The sequence below is a fragment of the Lytechinus pictus genome, chromosome 5 (assembly GCF_037042905.1).
Source record: "Lytechinus pictus isolate F3 Inbred chromosome 5, Lp3.0, whole genome shotgun sequence".
Classification (NCBI taxonomy): Eukaryota; Metazoa; Echinodermata; class Echinoidea; order Temnopleuroida; family Toxopneustidae; genus Lytechinus; species Lytechinus pictus.
Genome location: NC_087249.1, coordinates 15,787,452 through 15,807,007, shown reverse-complemented (window position 1 = coordinate 15,807,007; position 19,556 = coordinate 15,787,452). Strand labels below are relative to the sequence as shown.

The 19,556-nt window shown below is 36.2% G+C and overlaps 2 protein-coding genes across 3 annotated transcripts in view; one reads left to right on the top strand and one right to left on the bottom strand.

Moving 5' to 3' along the window:
- Window positions 1–6,856, top strand: part of LOC129262365 (ovostatin-like) — a 39,818-nt gene extending 32,962 nt beyond the window's left edge. The window contains exons 26-32 of the mRNA XM_064099885.1: window positions 632–806; window positions 1,001–1,221; window positions 2,411–2,638; window positions 3,133–3,260; window positions 4,224–4,401; window positions 4,878–4,980; window positions 5,920–6,856. Of these exons, the coding sequence (XP_063955955.1) occupies window positions 632–806; window positions 1,001–1,221; window positions 2,411–2,638; window positions 3,133–3,260; window positions 4,224–4,401; window positions 4,878–4,980; window positions 5,920–6,059 (1,173 nt within the window). The 3' untranslated portion in view covers window positions 6,060–6,856. The remainder of the gene's footprint in view (window positions 1–631; window positions 807–1,000; window positions 1,222–2,410; window positions 2,639–3,132; window positions 3,261–4,223; window positions 4,402–4,877; window positions 4,981–5,919) is intronic.
- LOC129261744 (proton-coupled zinc antiporter SLC30A5-like) overlaps window positions 6,147–19,556 on the bottom strand; it is a 31,078-nt gene continuing 17,668 nt past the window's right edge. The window contains exons 11-16 of one of the 2 annotated variants that reach the window (XM_064099886.1): window positions 18,546–18,703; window positions 17,480–17,609; window positions 16,572–16,833; window positions 15,634–15,860; window positions 10,533–10,661; window positions 6,147–9,821 (exon numbers count right to left, since the gene is read on the bottom strand). In XM_064099886.1, the coding sequence (XP_063955956.1) occupies window positions 9,642–9,821; window positions 10,533–10,661; window positions 15,634–15,860; window positions 16,572–16,833; window positions 17,480–17,609; window positions 18,546–18,703 (1,086 nt within the window). In that variant the 3' untranslated portion in view covers window positions 6,147–9,641. The remainder of the gene's footprint in view (window positions 9,822–10,532; window positions 10,662–15,633; window positions 15,861–16,571; window positions 16,834–17,479; window positions 17,610–18,545; window positions 18,704–19,556) is intronic. The other variant, XM_064099887.1, reaches the window with a different exon arrangement.

Genomic DNA, 19,556 nt, shown 5'->3' with positions numbered 1-19,556 from the left:
AACTGGTATTACTTTGCTTCAACTGTAATGCAATTGTTTGAACTGGTCTCCAGTTGATTTTTACTGGTCCAGTTAAAAATCAACTGGTCCAGTTAAAATATACTGGAAACCAGTAAAAATCTACTGGAAACCATTTATTGGACCAGAAACACCAGTTTGATGAAAAACAATTTAACTGGTATTACTAATTGCTTCAACTGGATTGCAATTGTTGGAACTGGTCTCCAGTTGATTTTTACTGGTCCAGTTAAAAATCAACTGGCCCAGTAAAAATATACTGGAAACCAGTAAAATTCTACTGGAAACCAGTAAAAATTCTTACTGGTCTTACTGGTTTTTCCTTCTGGGTATCAATGACCAATGAAGGTCTATGAGTTTTTTTGAGTAAATCAAGAAAAAACTAAACGATTTTTGTTGTGCCCTATGAGAAATTTGGTCACTTTTTGTAATTAATTTCGGGCACTTTTGGGTGGAATTCGTACTGAGATACAAGTTACATCTATCAAATGGCCTCACTCACAAGCAACACTATCACATGCCCAACACAAATTGGCCAAGAGGTGGATCTGGGTTGGTGGATTTTTTGTTTCATTTTGTTTTATTCTGATGGATTTTTTTTTCTATCTTGCAGTCCAAAGATGTAAAAGGAGCTCTTTCCTGCATCCACACATATCTTGATTCTACTGGGGATTTGAAAGGTGTCGATACGTACGCTGCAGCCCTCATTGCCTATGCGCTGAGCGTAGCTAAGGATGAAAATGTTGGGAAAGTTTTGGAACACCTGGAATCGGTTGCTGTAAATGAAGGTAAATGTAGAAAATAAAAAGTTTTTTCATGTGACAAAAAAGAAATAACTATCGCCGTATGGAAAGGGTAATTATTGATAAATTGAACACTCACATGTTGATAGATATCGACACTAAATTGCAGATTTCTGTTTATGACTGCAGCCAGCAAAAAAGGTTGAAACGCTTTTCCACTGTTTTTATATCGTTGACAGGAGGATTGAAATACTGGAAAAGCAGTCGGCCCCAGCCAGTGTCATCTAGACGCTATCACCACGGTGCCTCGGCTGACTCTATCAGTATCGAGTTGACTGCGTATGTACTTCTAACCCTCATCAACGTTTACGAAAGTGGTGACGCCGTCGTCCGAGGCTCGCCGATCTCAAAGTGGCTCGTGACGCAACAGAAACCGAATGGAGGATTTACATCATCGCAGGTAAATTGGAGGAATTATCGGATGATCGAATCCTTCGAAGGGGTACTAAAGAATGTTCTTGCACTGAAAATTTAATAGTGAAGAATAGTATTATCTTTAATAGTCTGATCACCTATCGGTTTGGGCCCTAACCATGCTAACTTTGACAGTCCGTTTTGGTCACGTGACGGCCTATGTATTTAATTAATGTTCACGATTTGGAATAGCGCGCCGCTCATGGTGTACTGTGTTAGCCAATCGAGGATGTGGAAATGAGCCTTAGATCTCATTGGGCCATTGATGAAAAGAGTGAGCTTTTGGCTGGATAGACACGCAAAAGGACCGTTATAGTGTTGTTACAATTTTACAGAAGCAAGTTAAATAATTTCATATTTTTTTTTTTTTATATGCTATTTTTGACAATATAATTCGATAGTCACCCCCTCGCGGAAAAAAAATCAACACTTATTGCTTAAGTTCTGGTGAGCCATTTGCTACTTTCAATATATTCCAAAGTCAAGTGGTTTTCGATAATAGGGGTCCCCGACGGGCGAAGAATCATTGGGAAATTTGTCCATTAGTTAGTTTACAACGGCGTTGTTTGGGACCGGAAATATCAAATATGCGGGCATATTATAGGCCGAATTTTCACCTGGAAAGTGCACGACATTTTCCCTTTTTAATGACTCACAGAAGGGGGCGGGGAGGGCATGCGGCCCCTAGATACGCCACTGCAACTGACCATTTTGACTGCTCATTTCAAACAGAATTGGCTAAACTGGAAAATTGGTAGTGCCTCTTAGTGGTACGAGGGCTTGGTCTTGACCGGTCGATGCATCTTTAATATTTGAACATCAACAACAAAGTTGAACATCCTTCTCACAAAACAACAGTTCCACGGAATAATTAGCAAAACATATATCAGATGAAAATATTTAAGGTTTGGAAGAAAATCGATTTATACATGCAGAATGGGTAAATAAAGCTTTGTGTTTTGCATAAAGTGCTCAAAAATTTTGGCGAATTTTCAGTTTATGAAGGTCGAATTCTGCAAGGTTAATAGAAGGGACATGCATGCGAATGCGAAAATACTCTTCAATACTACAAATAAAAACTGGCCTTTCAAGGACTCTGTTAAGTCTTGTTCATCAAATAAACCGTAGTCAAATCAAATTGTATATCTTCCTCATTAATTAATTGCCATCACCAGGATACAGTCGTCGCACTCCATGCCCTTGCCGAATACGCCAGGCTTGTATATGGTGGAACTGTCAACTTGGGAGTTGCCTTCAACAGCAAGCATGGTGCTGATTGTTCACTGAACTCTTTATTCCTCATTAATGAAGGCAATCGCCGTGTTCTGCAGAGCGCCCGAATCGATGATTTCCCAGATTCCATCGAAGTTCTCGCTACTGGTGAAGGATGTGCCATTATTCAAGTAAGTTTCAAGACGCAAGTTTATTTATTTGACTCTTCCGACGACATCAGATAAAACACTTTCTATTGCAAACATAAGACCACTCAGGAACCACAGAAATGTTGTTTACCTTTATCATTTATCCTTATCAAACTTTTATAAAAAGGAGGGAGAGGGCAAAAAGACTACATTGTAATTGACTGTTATAAATAGCTAGTCTTGAAATATACTTTTTTGGTAATTATTACTTATACAGAGACTAAAATTGCCTAAGTGTTTTACAGAAAATTGCTTGTATTTTTATAGGCATCCGATTCATTTTTGTTTTTGAGTGATAAATGACAAGACTCGGTGTGCATGAGAGAGAAAGAGAAAAGGGGGGAGAGAGAGTTAGGTACGGCGATGATTATAGAAAAGAAGAACTTAAGTAGGGCATTAAGATTATTGATATATCAAAAAAAAAAATCTTTATTCATTAAAAATATTTACCCATTACTTTTACACAATTATACAAGGTGATCGAGCGATATAACATTCATCCCACCCCACCTCCTGAGCCACCATTCATCCTCACCTATTCTGTGGAACCAACAGGACTTAAAGGCTCTTGTGTAGACAACTTCAAACTCAAAATATGTGTGAGGTAAGATAGATGATTAGATGATCATGATTTGATAAATGTAAGAAATATAACCTCTAATTTTTCTTAAAATATTCCTGATAATCATGATGGTGGCAGTCTGGAGCTGTTACCAACTGATTGTTTTGTTATATTACAATCATCAACAATGATGTCATTATTATGATATAAGAGTACCATTATTATATTTGCTATAGTCTGTAATAGTATTGTTATTGTAATAAGTCTGTAATATTATTACTATTATTTATAATAATCATACTTAGTACTACTTCTATTGTTATTATTAGTAGTAGGAGAAATAGTAGTAGTAGTAGTAGGAGTAGTAGGAGTAGTAGTAGTAGTAGTAGTAATAGTAAGGTAATAGTAGTAGTAGTAATAGTAGCCATAGTTGTTCCCTTTTTCTTCAATTGTTAGTAGATAGGAGGTTAATTCATCTACTTGATTGAATTTCCCTGAAATTAAATTTATTATTTTATGAAAGAACCTCCACCCCAGCACAAACTGAATAAAGGAAATAAAAGTATACAAAAATGAAATTATTGGATAATGCTTTTAATTTTTTTATCCTGAATATTATTCAATTGTGGGCGTGATTTCAGTATGAAAAAAACTTTAATCTTGACAGATTAATTAAATGTACCTGATGAAAAGATATCAATCATGTACCATAATGTTAAAATAACTTACTTCTTTACATTACATATTTTATCTTCAAAGTTTTGTGCAATGTGTAATTCATTTTGTGAATGGAACAATTTAAATTGCAAGAGAGGGAACTTCTTATCAATGGACAAAAAAAATCTATCAAATGGAAAACCAATCAAGAACTAAAAACCAGCCGAATAATAGCAGTGCCTGCTGGGAGAACAGTTTTCTGAACTGAAGTGGCTACCCTGGGTAAATATGCCATTATTATTATCATTATTACTCAACTAATCAAGATGTTCAATATCGTTCTCACAGCTATAGGCCTTCTGGACCTAATGATATAGCTTCTAACATGGCGTTAGTCGAGGTAAAGTTGGTGACTGGTTACATCCCAGACCGACCATCTTTGAATCAGCTGAGAAGACCTCTGTCACCAACACAGGTCTCCCGAGTGGAATACAAAAAGAAGACGGTCACTGTGTATTTCAATGAGGTAGTATTTCATTGAGGTATACCAATATTCCTTACTCTTCAATGCAAGACGGCAATGTAAGAATTTGAGAATGGGCGCACCCGAGCAGGGAAATGCCAATTGTGAGAATTTGTTTACAGCCCCATTGCATTAAAGTAATTTTGATGGTATCTTTGCCAAGCAATGGTAACTATATGGTAGCCGAATGCTCAATAGCCATCAAAATCAAGGATTCAATGGAATTTACAATTGAACAGAAAAGATACCAGAGTAATAACTCTTTATGAAACAAGACCCAGAACCCACACTACTACTAATACCCGGAATGAATGTACATTAAATTCATTTTGTTGGCCATTTCAAACTGTTTCTTGATCACAGTCACTGAGCCCAATATCGTTAGTTCAAGTGGTTGTTTCTCCATTCATGAAAGGACTCCCAATTAAACTTAATTTGGTTTTCGATTCAATTTCCAATTATCTCAATTTTATTTTTAGTTTACAGAGAAGAGTCTGTGCTTCGACTTTACGGTCAGACGTGTCAACAAAGTGAGAGAACCTAAGCCCGCTATCATCACAGTCTTTGACTACTATTCTCCAGGTAGTGTACAAACACTCGGGCATACTCTACTTTGATCAAGGCTATGGTCTATATCTGTGCCAAACATTATGGAAAGCCATAAATGCCAAAATTTTGTTTATATCATATATGTCTTAGGTTTACTGAATGTGTCCTTTCGTTTTACAATTTGGGTTCTTCATAACTGCACAGTTTAATCCTGGGACTTAAAAACTTCAAATACTCATTAGAACAGAAGCGGATGTTTGGACTATATGCAGTTAAATTAACCAGCAGCAGGGGCAAGGCAAGCAAAAGGTGGCATCACATTTGTTTCTCTTGATTAAAAAACAGGGGTAATACAGTGTAACATGACCCAGACATCATTTTCAGACACTATTGTTTATTATCTCTTCTATTTTTTCTCCAAATCCAGTCTTTCTTTTGTTTTTCTCATTGAAATATTACAAGGGCTGTTGTGCTGACCCTGTTTAGGCTTTGTAGACTAGTCTAAAACTATTGCCACTTACATGTATATCCACAGACAATCAACCCTTAAGGGGGGGGTTCAATTTGACCCATCCCTCAACAAACTATGCCGTTGCACAAATTTTTTGTCTGCGCTGCTCGCTGACTTTTTACTTTCAATTCTTGCGCATCTTTTGAGACCAAATTTGCGACCCCTGGGTACGCGATTCCGTGTACAAAGTCAATGCACATTGTGTTTTTGCAAACTTTCGCGGCGATTGCGCAATCAGCGGCCGAGATCTGTGGGGGGTATTAAATTGACCCCCCACAAGTATATCCTGGTCTGAAATGGCTCAGTTAAAATAGGGTTAATGTTGGTTTAACTCCTTTCCTGGTAAAAAAAACATGTTAGCCAAAATAGAACACAGCCCATCCCCTCCCCAATCTTCCCAGAAAAAATGTAAATAATTTGATTAAAATGCATATAATGAAACATTTTTGTTCACTTCATAGATACGGTTCTTACAACGGAGTATGTGATGGCATGCTCGAAGCGACTGCCTCCAGTTGAAATACAACCTCTTCCGGTGGAGGTACAGGTGGAAGAAGTGAAAATAGACATTGTTGATGACGGCGGAATTGCAAAGGAGTAGAAGAAGAAGAAAAGACGGAAGAGGGTGAATAGTGGAAGGAAACTAAAAAGTCCAAGGGTAAAGAAGATTGAGGAGATGGAGAATGAGTTGGCTTTAAAGCCAGAATATAATTTTGATTAGGATTCAGAAATTATAATTACATTACACTTCCGTTCTCTCATTTAATTCTTACCAATTTGTAGGTACCATCATACAGTATCCTAACATTGTATATGTGTTGAATGTACCTGTAGAAATTCTTTGCGAAAGGAGAAAATGCACCAATCATCAGAGATTATCATTTCAAACCAGTGAACTTTACCCTATTATACAATTTTCATTTTCATCTTATCTGAAAAGAAAATCTGCTAATGAATTACTGAATCCGCTTGTGTAATCTTTATTCTGAGATAACAATCATTTACAGAGGGTGGTGGGGGTTGAGACAATTTCAACATCCCTGTTCTCATGGACTCTCTCTCATCTTCATAAAAGTTGTCCTTTTTCAGTTACCGGTTACTGCTACTTAATACCATAACTGGTATTGTGTAACCACTTTGAAGTTATTACTAACTTTATGGAAATACTACTATACTTGAGATCTCTGAAATGTAAGGAATAAAAATATAGGTAGAAATTTCCAAGTGCAATAGATAACACAATTAATATTAAGATACGGACAATAATGAATTTTTCGAACATTAAAATATGGATTTTCATTGTTTTTTCAATTAAAGTAACACTAAAAATAGTAATTATTATGTAAGGTTGAAATAATCATAAGAAAACAATGAAAATAAAATTTATCTGATATCCTATATCTATACTATTCCCTTTGTTTTATTTGTTTCATGGCAATGATTCATAAGGAACCAAACTTAATTCTCAAGCTGCATCTTTGCCCCCGATCTTGGCTGTTCACGTAAAATTGGCACTGACGCAACGTCAACCTGGACATAATCTCCAAAATTCTATAGACAATTGTATCAAAACTGTGCTAGATAGGGTTAAAATAATAATTAAAAACTGAAGTAAATAAAAGAAAAGTGGCATCGCCAATTTTCAGAAAACTAAGACAAGAATCCTAGAAGAAAGTCAAAACTCAGATTTTTTTAGTTTTTGAAATGGATTTAAGGATTAACAGTTAAATTATTAATCCATCCATTACCATGATTAATTACAGTAATCCAAAATAAAAATAGCTTTTGAATAATTTTGGAACAATTGACTATGATTCAGCCTGGAGATTACTTTGTGAGTGTCGTATGTGGCCATTTCTATTGCGATTGCACAATGAACAGCTGAGATCTGAGAAAGGAGGGGGGGGGAGATTTTGAGTGATGGAAAGCTCTGAAAGTCACTAATACTGTGACAACACTGATTACAATAAGAGGAATGATGAACCATACACTTGAAAATAATTTATTCATTTTATAAAAGAAAAGTCTATATACTATCAATAATATTTGTAGATCCATCTGATCAATATCTTACTGTTGACAAGTCTCATCAATCTTCATACCTACTGGACTGGTCAGAATGCTGCTTCTAATGATACACATGACTTTGTGCCTGGAGTTTGGCAAACATGTATTGCATTTCAGTTACATGCGACCAACCACCCAAAACCAACATTAAGTTGCAAGGGAAGGTTCTCTGTAAATCGCCTCAATAGTAATATGTGCCAACAGCACAGAAATGTTGTTAGCCTAACACAGCGCTAACAGTAAGCTCAGTCACATCTTTCGGATTGTTAAGTCAAAACATTTATTTCAATGTTAAGCAATATATTGTTGTAACATAAGACATCGCTGCCACATTACCGATTGTAACATGGCCTCTGTTATTGCACTGTTAGTGCTAACAACGTTTCTGTTTCTGTGTAGTCAATACAGGTCTTCAAAACTTAAAAAAAACATGTTGAAAAAAAATTATTCTTCTTCATGCTGTCAAATTTTCATTCCCCTCCCCCCAACAACTATAAGTTTCATTGAGAATGCAACGAGTGCACACTTCATGCTGGAGCAAAGCTCAAAATTAGAGCTCTCACTGACTTTCTTCTACATTAAATCAAGTACTTGAGTTAATGTTATTTAGTTTTGACAAGTTGTATATCATTCTAAAGTACATGATGTGCTATTTCAAGCCCAAAAGAAATCTCAAAATTAATTTGTGACTTGTGGTTTGGGGGCTGCAAGTCACATATTTAACCTGAGTGGGAATGTGCCAATGATGATTGACATCGATATTGTTTACGCTTTCCTGTTTCAAATCTTTGCACCTCAGACCACAATATTTCCTGGTAGTGCTTCGGGTAGTCTTTTATTCTAACCAGAATAGTAATTATAATTGCAAGGGAAAGATACTTCCTAGTATTCCTATAAAGATCAAATAGCGATTGTAACTTTGTCTTTACCTTTGGGGGGGAATTAAAATGTCACACATGTTTATGATCTAACCTGAACATATGACTTTTTTCAGACAACAAAATTGCAAATGTATATTTTAAAAGCAGCAATACATGAAAATACAGACATTTCTTGTATGCAGAATATTTTGATAAGCTTAAGGAAAAGCTGATTGGCCGTTTACATGCAAAATGACTTTAGGAAACTCTGCAGATTATAATGTACCAAGTGATATATAGTGATTTGACCAACTCATAAATCAGATTTCATTTAAGAACGGCAAGTAGATTTGGCTTGTTGATAACATTGATCATTCATGACTGGCCCAAGGTTTCAAAATACTTTCATGCTTGAGAGTTTAGACAATATATGGCCTCAGACAGGACATTCATTTGCCCAGCATAAATGGGGTCTTAAGTCTAGAAAACCTTGATACCATTAGGCTCTGAATCCACATGATCTCCTTTTTAATACTTTATGCTTGAAAGACCCCAATATCACAATAAGTAAACGATATTGTGCATGACAACAATCATAGTTCTCCAATACCTTATCTTGACAATCCCCTGTCTGAACATCAACTAGTTTAGCAATTTCTTCATGGCATGCAACTTGGTCCACTTGTCTAATGCATTGCACCACACTTGTTCATTTGTCCCTCTGGCCATCTTAAGAAACTTCAGCACAGTCTAGACAGCCCTCATATGAAAAGACCAATAGTCTTAAAGTGATGGGCAACTTTGCTTTACCAATAGGGTAATATAATATTACAGCACCTGGCCACAAATAGAGTCTCATCTCATGATCAAAGATTTCTGGGTCAAGTCTATCACAATGCACAAAGATTTGATACATGTGTAATAAAACTGGCTGTCCTCTTAGCTTATCTGATCTATCTGACCGGTCATCTTTACCTAATGACTACTGTTTTCCGAAGCCCCTAAAGGCATTGTACAGGGCCCATCTAGCTCAGTTCAAACCTGGCTATGTCAAAGATCGTCATCGATGGTCTAAACGCTGCTATCACAATTCAAACATAGAACTGGTCGGCCAGGTTACCAATTTGACAGTTCATCCTAACCTGTTTAATAATGAATTCTGAAAAGGCCCACCTATAGCTGCAGTGAACACGACGCCACAATCATGTCTTCACGTCAAAGATGATCATCAATGGTCTCACCGCTGCTGGTACAATTCAAACAGCTTTGATATCATAGAGCTGGGTGTCCAAGTTGCCAATCTGCTCCATCTGATTGGTCATCTTAAGAACCTGGTCAAAGTTGGCACTCAGACCGGACATGTGCTGGAAGAATGCCTCCTTCTCTACCTGAACGGAGAAGTTGGTTATTCCTTGTTCCTTGAAGAGGGCTGTGACCTAACAGGGACCGAACAAGAGATACTCCCAAATGTAAGAAAATGAAATATTACTCAAATGAAGGAAAGGCGGGGAGTGTAGATATATTTTGTATTGTATTCGAACAGATAAATCTTAAAGACCACTTTAAAACGTTGATATTTCATTTAAAAAAAATAAATCTGTCAGATACAACTTTTGTTGGTGTAGAGACATTTATATAATTTCACGATATCACATTTTAATCATTTATCTCATACCAGTTTTAAAATCAAAGCAATAACAGGTGCTAACCTCAAATATATTGAGGAATGTGAAAATGAAAATGATAAAAAGTGAATTAGTAATGAAAGATATGTAGAGAAAGGGGAGATAGAAAGAGACAGAGTACAGAAAGAGAAAATGATGAAAGGGGAAAAAAGTGGAATAAGGGGAGAGAAAGAGAGAGAGAATTACATGTAGATCTGAGTGATATCAACTCTCTCATTTGCATATGACTCTCTCTGCCTTTAACGTAAAGTTTGTTTTATGAAAATATGTGAAATATTTAATTGTCAAAAGTATCTTATTTTAGATCTGATTTTGATAAATATTTCAAAGTTATGCTGGTTTTACTTTTGTATTTTATTAAAATCATTATCTTTTTTAATCAAAGTGGACTTTTGCTGTATATTGGAAACAAAGGGGGGGGGGGGGTAACAACATCTACAGGCGGATTAACACCAAACCCACCTGTTGAATGATCTTTTGTTCATTTGCTCCCTGTTCAACCTGAATATGTAGAGTTCCTGCAACTATGTCCCCTGAATGCCTCCAAAAATGGGGTTTCCGGAACGACAGCACACCATTTATAGACCGGATCTGCAGAAAAGGGAGCAAAGTACAAATGTAAATGTATATTAAATGCAGTTTCGTAAAGCTGTTTGCAAGTTTTTACATATGGCTTCATGCATGACTGATGACCAGGAGTCTGGGGGTGCTGCACAAAGATTTAAAGGACAAGTCCACCCCAAAAAAAGTTAATTTGAATAAAAACAGAAAAATTGGATGTAAAATAAGAAAGATATGACATTCTTAACCCTAATTCTCCGGGGGGGGGGGGGGGGGGGGGGGGCCATAATGGCCCCCCTCGACAAAGTTTTGCTTAATTTCATAAAACAGTTATGCACATCCTGCAAATGCAATGAAAGATATGTGCAAATGAGGAGACTGATGACATTATCCACTCATTAATTCTTTTGTATTGTATTATATGAAATATGAAATATTCTAATTTTCTCCTCATTGTCAATTGAAACGATTAATTCCTCCCTGAACACGTGGAATTAGCTTTGTTTATACTATATGGTTCAGTCAAGTTGGTCCTTATTGTCAAATCTGTAAAATAATAATATAATATTGTATAATTCAAACAATAAAAAAACCCAAAGAAATAGTGAGTGATGGACATCGATTGTCTCCTATCACTGAGATGTCCATATCATTTTTCTATGAAAAATAAGCGAAACTTTAAATGTCATAACTTTCTTATTTTACATCCGATTTTGATGAATTTTTAAGCATTGTGCTAGTTTGATTTTTCTCAAATCAAATTATTCACATAAACATTTTTCGGAGAGATAATAGTGAGTGATAACACGCTAATCCAAAACTCAATACAGTCATGAATAATGCCATAATAATGTTATCACATAAATGTAGCTAGACAAGTTCTTTTCCTCTAAAAACCAAGGTTCTATGTAAAAAGAAAATTACCAGATAAATTCATTTTCTGTACTATTAATAGTTGCTAGTTTCTCAAAAGGGGTACTTTGAGGGATACTAGCCATTTATAACTCACAGACAATGAATAAATACAGTGTTGGTCACTTTGCTCCCCATTTGAATAGATTAAACAATGCTGAACTTATACACAGTTTATACCATGCATTCATTACAATGAGCATTCTTAACTGAGAAAATCTCCAAGAATACAAGAATACCCAGGAAGTGAGTTGACCCCCCAAAATCAATACTGCCAAGGATGTGATGTAACAAGGAAGTCTATGTTATTGTCACAAGGATTAGGGGACATTTTACTCCATTTGTTAGAAAAAAAAGGACAAAAGGCTCTGATCGAGGTATAGTCAAAGCCACTCCTTTACTTTCTTCTTATATGGGCTTAACATAGCACACCTACTACATGTAAATACTGCACAGGTGTGATATCCATTTTCCCCAATCTAAAAGTGTCTATAAAAGAAAAAGCCTTTTCAATAACAGAGAGGGCATATGATTCAAGATAACTATCCAATTTTAAAATAAAACAAGTCACATTGGTTTCCAGATCAAGCACAAAGAGTTTAATGCATACAACTGGGCAATTCAATGGTCAAACTTAAAGTTATGTATTCTCAGAAAAGGTTTCCGGTGAACCATGGCCTTAATTTGCAGATATCTTATACAATTGTGCTTCACTTAAACACAGATTTAGCACCTTTGCAAGAAATGGCATTTATAATTGCACTATCTTTGTATACTAGTCAGGTCCAGATTTTCAAAAATGTGCTCAGAAAAAGTTCTTTAGGCATTTTGTGTTAATGCTGATTTATCAATCATTTTAGGGTAATTTAGGGGTGCTGAATCCAAAAATGCTGTTTGCCAAACTTGATTCCGACGTTTTCATCGTCAAATTGGCAAAAAAAATGGCGGCATTTTGAATGTGGTTTCCCCTATTAAACAATTTCTATAGGTGATTATATTTCAGAAATTTGGGTGTATGCTATATTTTGATACCCAGGGTTGCAAACATAAAGCATCTGATTGATTCGTCAGCCATCTTTAATTCCAAGATGGCTGCCGTGATTCGCAGCTGCTGATTGACAAATAATTTATGGCAAAATGTTTGATATTTTGGGGGAGATGCTGGCAAAATCACATTATAACTTTTACTCAATATTCGCCGATTTTTCCTTGCCTGCATAGTAGAAGCAAGACATGGACGTCGCCTTTCTGACGGCGGTAATGACTTTGGCGGCTGCGAAGTCAACATTAAATCTCAACCGAGGTTAAGTTTTTGAAATGTCATAACTTTAAGGGTATCTATCTATTTCATGAAACTTAGGGTTAATTAAACAAAATCTATTGAGACAGATTAAAGTTTTGAAAATGTCGTCCAGGGTACCTGAAAATCCAAGATTGTGTCCAAAACGGCGGTCGTTGTACTATCAACTCCAAAATTAAAATAATCTATTGCTTCCTGCAGCGTCAACAAATTAGTTCATATTAAAAAGCTTTCAAGGCAAAAATGCATCAGGACATGTTTACAAGATAGTCAGTGAGTGTGTCAGAGAATCCAAGATTACCTTCCAATAAAGGACATTGTAACTTTAAAATGGTCCAAATTGATATACATAATATCCACCTGGTAAACATAATTTTGGGACTCTACCAAAAACAAAAGCAAAAAATAATGGTTCTAAGGGAAAAATTATTGGAAAAGTTTCGAGATTTGTCAGTGGTGCAGATCATCAAAAAATCCATGATGACTTCAAAAATGGTTGCTGGTTTTAAAAAAAAGGATGCAAAGTGCATATACTGTACTGTCTACCTAAAGACATTTTTGTATCTTTCCCATGATTTCAAGGGTCAAATAATATAGGTTAAGATGTATTGCAGGGATACGCTGTTGTCCAAAAATTGAAGAAGGCTCGCATAATTGCATTCATATTGGCCACCATTGATAAAAAAATACTTCATGATTTATATTATCCCATGTAGAACCATTATTTTGGTGTCTCTGCTATGTGTTTAAGGCTCTTAAAAATACATGTAAGTGTTGCAAGGTACAAAAATAAATAAACTTTAAAAATGGGGTACACTTTCACCTAAAAAGTACCGTTAAAAAGCAGATACATGTAAGTACTTCAAGACACATCATTTTAGAGCTTAGAACTATGCTAAGGTTTCATGAGTAGGGAACAACAGTCATTCTTACGCAATCTTAGAAGTCACTTTGGATATTTTTTTCAAGGAAAATTAACCATCCTTGTTATTTGTCCTGATGTATTATTTGGGCCTTCAAACCACAATTGCGTAGACACCCAATATTTTTTTTCCACATAGCTATGCTATTTTTAACTTAATGGGATTCATTTTTGATGCATTTTTTATCCATCTTTCAGGTTTTAGGCAAAATAGACTGCTTCCTACCATTGTAACTAAGCCAAAAGTATTATTAATCCATTGAATCCATAGGGTAGACACAAAAATTATATCTCCCAGCCTCAGGTGGATTCTAAATGAGCTTTGTCCATTATTAAGTAACATCAGCCATCTTTGACTCCTTTTTCTGAAGCCATCTTGGATTTTTGGACATACAGAACCACATCCTTGTAACTTAACCTAATGTACATGATGTATTGCTTGAAGCTTTAAACCAAGGAGATATAAACAAAGGGTTAGACAACATAATCATATACCCCAGGCAGATACTAAACAATCTATGTCAGTTTTGGGGTAACAACAACCATATTAGACTCCATTTTTTGGAAACAATCTTTAATTTTTGGACATGCTGGACCACTGACTGTCCTTGCAAAATGCCCTAAGTATTACTTGACCCTTTAAACCATGGATTAAACACCAAAATCATATACCCCAGTCGGATACGAAACAAACTGTCGGTTTTAACTTAAAGACAGACATTTGAGACTCAATTTTTGCAAACCATCTTGGATTTTTGGACATACAGGACCACTGACTGTCCTTGTAACTTGTCACAACATATTACCCGACCATTTAAACAAAGGGTTAGACAACATAATCATATAACCCGGGCAGATATTAATCAATCTATGCAAGTTATTTTATATCAACAGTCATTGTAAACTCCAATTTATTGTTGCAAGTTTTGGGGGTCAAAATAGAGCTTCAATAGGTGTAGAATGGCAGCCATATTGTTTTTGCCATTTTGAGGTTTTAACATTAAATTCAAGGTTGGCAAACAACATATTTGGACTCAGCGCCATTGACTTATGTTAAAACACTTCTTACTTCAGCATTAACACGATTTGCCTAAGGCAGTCTACTTTTCTCAAATCTGGACCTGACTATACAAAATTAAATAAGCATACTTCAGGGTTCCCAGCTTATCAAGAAAAAAAATCCCTGATTTTTCCCTGATTTACCCTGATGAAGTTAAAAAATTCCCTGATAATCATTTAAACCCATTCCCAGTTTCGCATGTTTTCTAACTTGATGCAGTGAATTACATGTATTTTCAGTATAGAAACAAAAATGTAAAAATAATTAGTACATGTACCTCCATAACCAGTCATTCAATGGATGTTGTTTTGATATGCAACAAAATATAACAGTCTGGCTGACTATAGTGCTTTTCCGATTCCCCTGATGGGCCCCAGCCTATGATTTTAGAACCCTGGGGCCGATTGCACGAAAAAGGGTCTTTCCAAGGACCGTCTTTCGTGTCGCCCATCTTTTATGATGCGCTAAAAGCAGGGTGTTTCTAAAATTTATGATAAACAAATAAAATTCGTATTAGCTTGCTTTTAAATAAAATTTTCTACAATTTCATGAGATATAACATCATTTTATAAAGAAATATTTTGTTTATTTTAACGGACGAACAAAATATGTTTGCAGATAATTTATTTGAAATGCGTTTCACATGGCGTATCATAAAAAATGGGCGACACGAAAGACAGTCCTTGCAAAGACCCTTTCGTGCAATCAGCCCCTGATGCTTATGCAGACAAAATCTGCATAGTGAATGGTACAATTGAAACCTCTTTTGACCATTGGGTGTCTACAGATTACTGCTTTTATCTATTACCTTGAATAATGCTTCATTCAAGCCAGGCTCAAGCTCTGGTGGTATCCTTTGTAGCAAGATGGACGCTGTATCCCCTAGCAACGGGGCTACACTGATGAGAATCATGACAGAGATGAAGATGGAACAAATAGGGTCCGCGATGAGGAGGCCAAAATTTTCGACGAGGAATGCCGAGATGATAACGCCCACACTGCCCATGGTGTCCGCCAGCACATGCAGAAAAACACCTAGAACAGATGAAAAATTGTATGAAAAATACTCATCATACTCATCACACTGCCAGGGACTGCATGAAGCTTTGATAGAGGAGAAATAATTACATGTATACTAAAGTGCAACGGCCATTTTCTTCTTTTTTTTCTCAATGGTTGGATATAATGCCACCTGTCTAGTTCTTCATACTTTCACAAATTGGTGTTTCAGAAAAAAGTTACTGTGAAGGCTTCTTCTGAGTTGGCCTATAGGGTCATGATCAACAATTTGAATTTTTCTTGACACTGAGTGAGTTGAGTCATCTTAAGAGTATGATTGTAATCAATTAGTAATCTGTCATGCTTGTGGAAGCGTTAAAGTGTAGCACGTCTAACTCTCATCTTGTAATGAGAGGGGTCAAGCACTCGAATCCAACCGCGGTACTGCGTTAATCCATCCTCTGCTACAATCCAACCAGGTGTTAAATGGTCATAGATACCCTTTATGATGCAAAAGCCTAGTATGCAGGATGGAAGCCATTTGGCATTGAAACTCTTCTTGGAACGCCTCCTAAGGAGTGGAGAAAGCAAGGATCATACGACCTGAAAGCACCTATTACACATTGTTACAATGTATTAAGCATTGTATAACAGAAGAATACGATTTTTATCTTTATAATGTCATGACTGATTTAAATAAAAAGATATTAAGAATTTGGTTAGAGAGTAGTTCTATTTCAAACAAACCTTGCATGTTAGTGTTCTTAGCCTTGAAGGCCGGTTTCTTCTCATGGCCTGCATGGTGGTCGGATCCTCCATGGTGGTGGTGCGAGTGCCCATGACTTGACTGGCTACTGCCATGGGAGTGGGCGTGACTTGTTGATTGGGAGGAGCTCGCACTTCCGTGGGAGTGGCCGTGACTAGAACCGCCCCCATGACTGTGTGAATGAGCATGGCTGAATGCCATGATTCCGATGAGATTAACAATGAGGCCTATTACTGACACGGTCTGGAAGGTAAGTAAAAAATATATTATAAAGTCAAAAAGGGGCCTAAGCTTACAATCCTAGCAGAATCTTCGTCAGCAATAACATAACATGTTAGCAATAACATAACAGTACTGCATGTCCACATAAAATATCTGACACACAAAATAAATAAATACAAATCTAATTATGCACAAAGTGGACAAATCTAAATAAATTATACAGCCAGTATAAACCTAAATTGTCCCAATCAATCACATTTATTTAATGTGATGCCCTTTCCCATCTCTCACTAGGAATTTAAATGTACAGGAAGCAATAACCAGCAGTATTTTTACATTTCTACATTTCCTCCATGAATGAGTGTTTGTACAGTTCACCTGCTGTACTGGTATGAGAAGAATACAGGATAGACTTGCAAATGAACCCTATGTTGTGACTGTAAACTGAATTTCAAAAAGATAATCAGAAAATGGATCAGCAATCACCCTGCCCGCTGCTTTACTGTGGCATTTAACTAATGAGGGCGTTTCTTGTGGAAGTGCAAAGTGACCATAGTTTTGACATTTGACCCATCCAATATTGCGATAAAATCCAATCAGTCAAATTCAGTATAAAAAACAGCATGAAAATTGAGATTGGTTGTAAGTGCGAAAAAGATTCTCTTACCATAAGTTGATCAGTGTTGATATCAGGTGGATCTAAGAGGCGTCCAATAGCAGCCGTGAATACAAAGCAGCCAATCACAACCAAGAAGAGGCCATTAACAAATCCAGATAGAACTTCTACCCTGCCATACCTTTAACAAAGACATTCATATAAAGAATTGAAATAGTGGAATGCCAATAAGACATTATTCAATGATAATGGGGTGGGGAGGTGGGAAGGGGCCCCTTTCCTTTCTTATATTTTGTCACCTGTGACCCTAAGTTCAGTGTAAATCTGACATTATGAATAATTTGGTCTGCTTCCTGATTATTTGGAACTCAACCCCTTCTCATATTCAATTAAGCCTTTCGGTATCTCTTTTTAAAAGGAAATACAAAACATTTTTATTATCAAATTCTTAGACTTACATTTTTTTTTTTGGGGGGGGGGGGGTTACCTGTAATCATGATTTTATGGTTGTTTATGTTTAAGTACTTTTTGTTGCCTATCACAGTATATCTTCCTTTTTAGACATTTCCCTCCTCATTTTCTTTATTTGATGAACATTGTTTCATACATTGTTACTCATTGCCTATTTTATGTTTTTTTTATCTGATCTCTTGAAGAAAATTATAAATTAAACTTGAGAACTATAAACTTAATTCGCAACAATCATATTTCATGAAAATCCACCTTCCGGTATAGCCTGTTCACAGGATTATTATATAGCTGATGGATATTGTGCCCATGGCAACACATCACAGTGAACAGATGCACACAAAATATAACTAGAATTCACTAATGTTATGTATAACTAGAATTCACAAAAAGGAAAGGTATATGCACCACATTACACAAGCTCTCAATTCCCTTCACATGCCTAAATAAATTTCAGTTCAAACTCTCCATACCTTCAGGACTGCCTTATATTTGGGGGGGAGTTTGCTCAAAATCCAGTAGCTGTAGAATGAAATTATTATCTCCAATGTTTATACTTTAATGTGCATAGCTGCGTTTGCAGTGTAAAATACATACATGTAAGATAACAAAATATCAAAATATAAATAAAATAGGAATGTAATCTCACCCGTAAGAGTATATCCTGGTAGCTTTCCAGTGTGACATGACTGCAGCGCACAGACCCAGGACGAGTGCAGTACAATCAAACAACATATGGAATCCATCAGAGATCAGACCTAGGCTGTTGGTCCACATACCATAGAACAGCTCAACAAATGTGAACACCTATAAACAAACATTCAAAGTAAATCTAATGTTTAGTCAAGATAGAAATTTGGTTATACATGTAAAAAGAAAATAATTCACAAAGAAAAACTAAAATAGTACTCAAATTACGACTGCGGATCACACATTTTGGCTTTCTGAGGCTTCGCCATCTGAACTCTGTATGCGATGAGTAGCAAACTCTTTTTTGTGTCAAAATTCCTTTCTATTATGACAGCTATATATATGAAATGATCTTTTAATAAAATGCATTGAAGATTGTTTCATGGAGTTTCTACGTATGAATTATCTAGAACCATATTGTGTTCGGAAAACATAGTTTACTCTTCTGACATTTCAAATGGAACTTTAGCACTCTTTTATTTCTGGTTTCTGTGTCCGTTGCATGAAGCATAAAACTTTTTATTGAAACCAAAACCTTGACAATCTCTGACAAGAAAGCCCATACATTTAATAGAAGAATGGTGCTTTTAGTGTAGTAGGTTTCACGGTACACCATGTATCTTTCTTGGGCAAGTGTTGGTCCTGAAACCCAATCTCGACGTTTCGACAAGTGTGTTCTTGTTGTCTTCAGGAGACTCATGGTGTACCCTGAAACCTACTACATTATTCTTCTCCGCCATGGAAACCTTTAGAATGGTGCTTTTGTTATTCTTTGACAGAGGTGCTACGACTCATCAGTCCCAACAATGAACATGGTGTTTCTTAAAATGAAAGTTTATTGATTTCCCCCTCCCTTTCAACTGACTTTAAAGGGGTAAGTCCAGTATTGATCTTGTTGATCACACCATGTGAGGGCTGAACATTAGTGCTATTGGAAAGTGACTAAGACAATGGAAGTACACCTATAGTC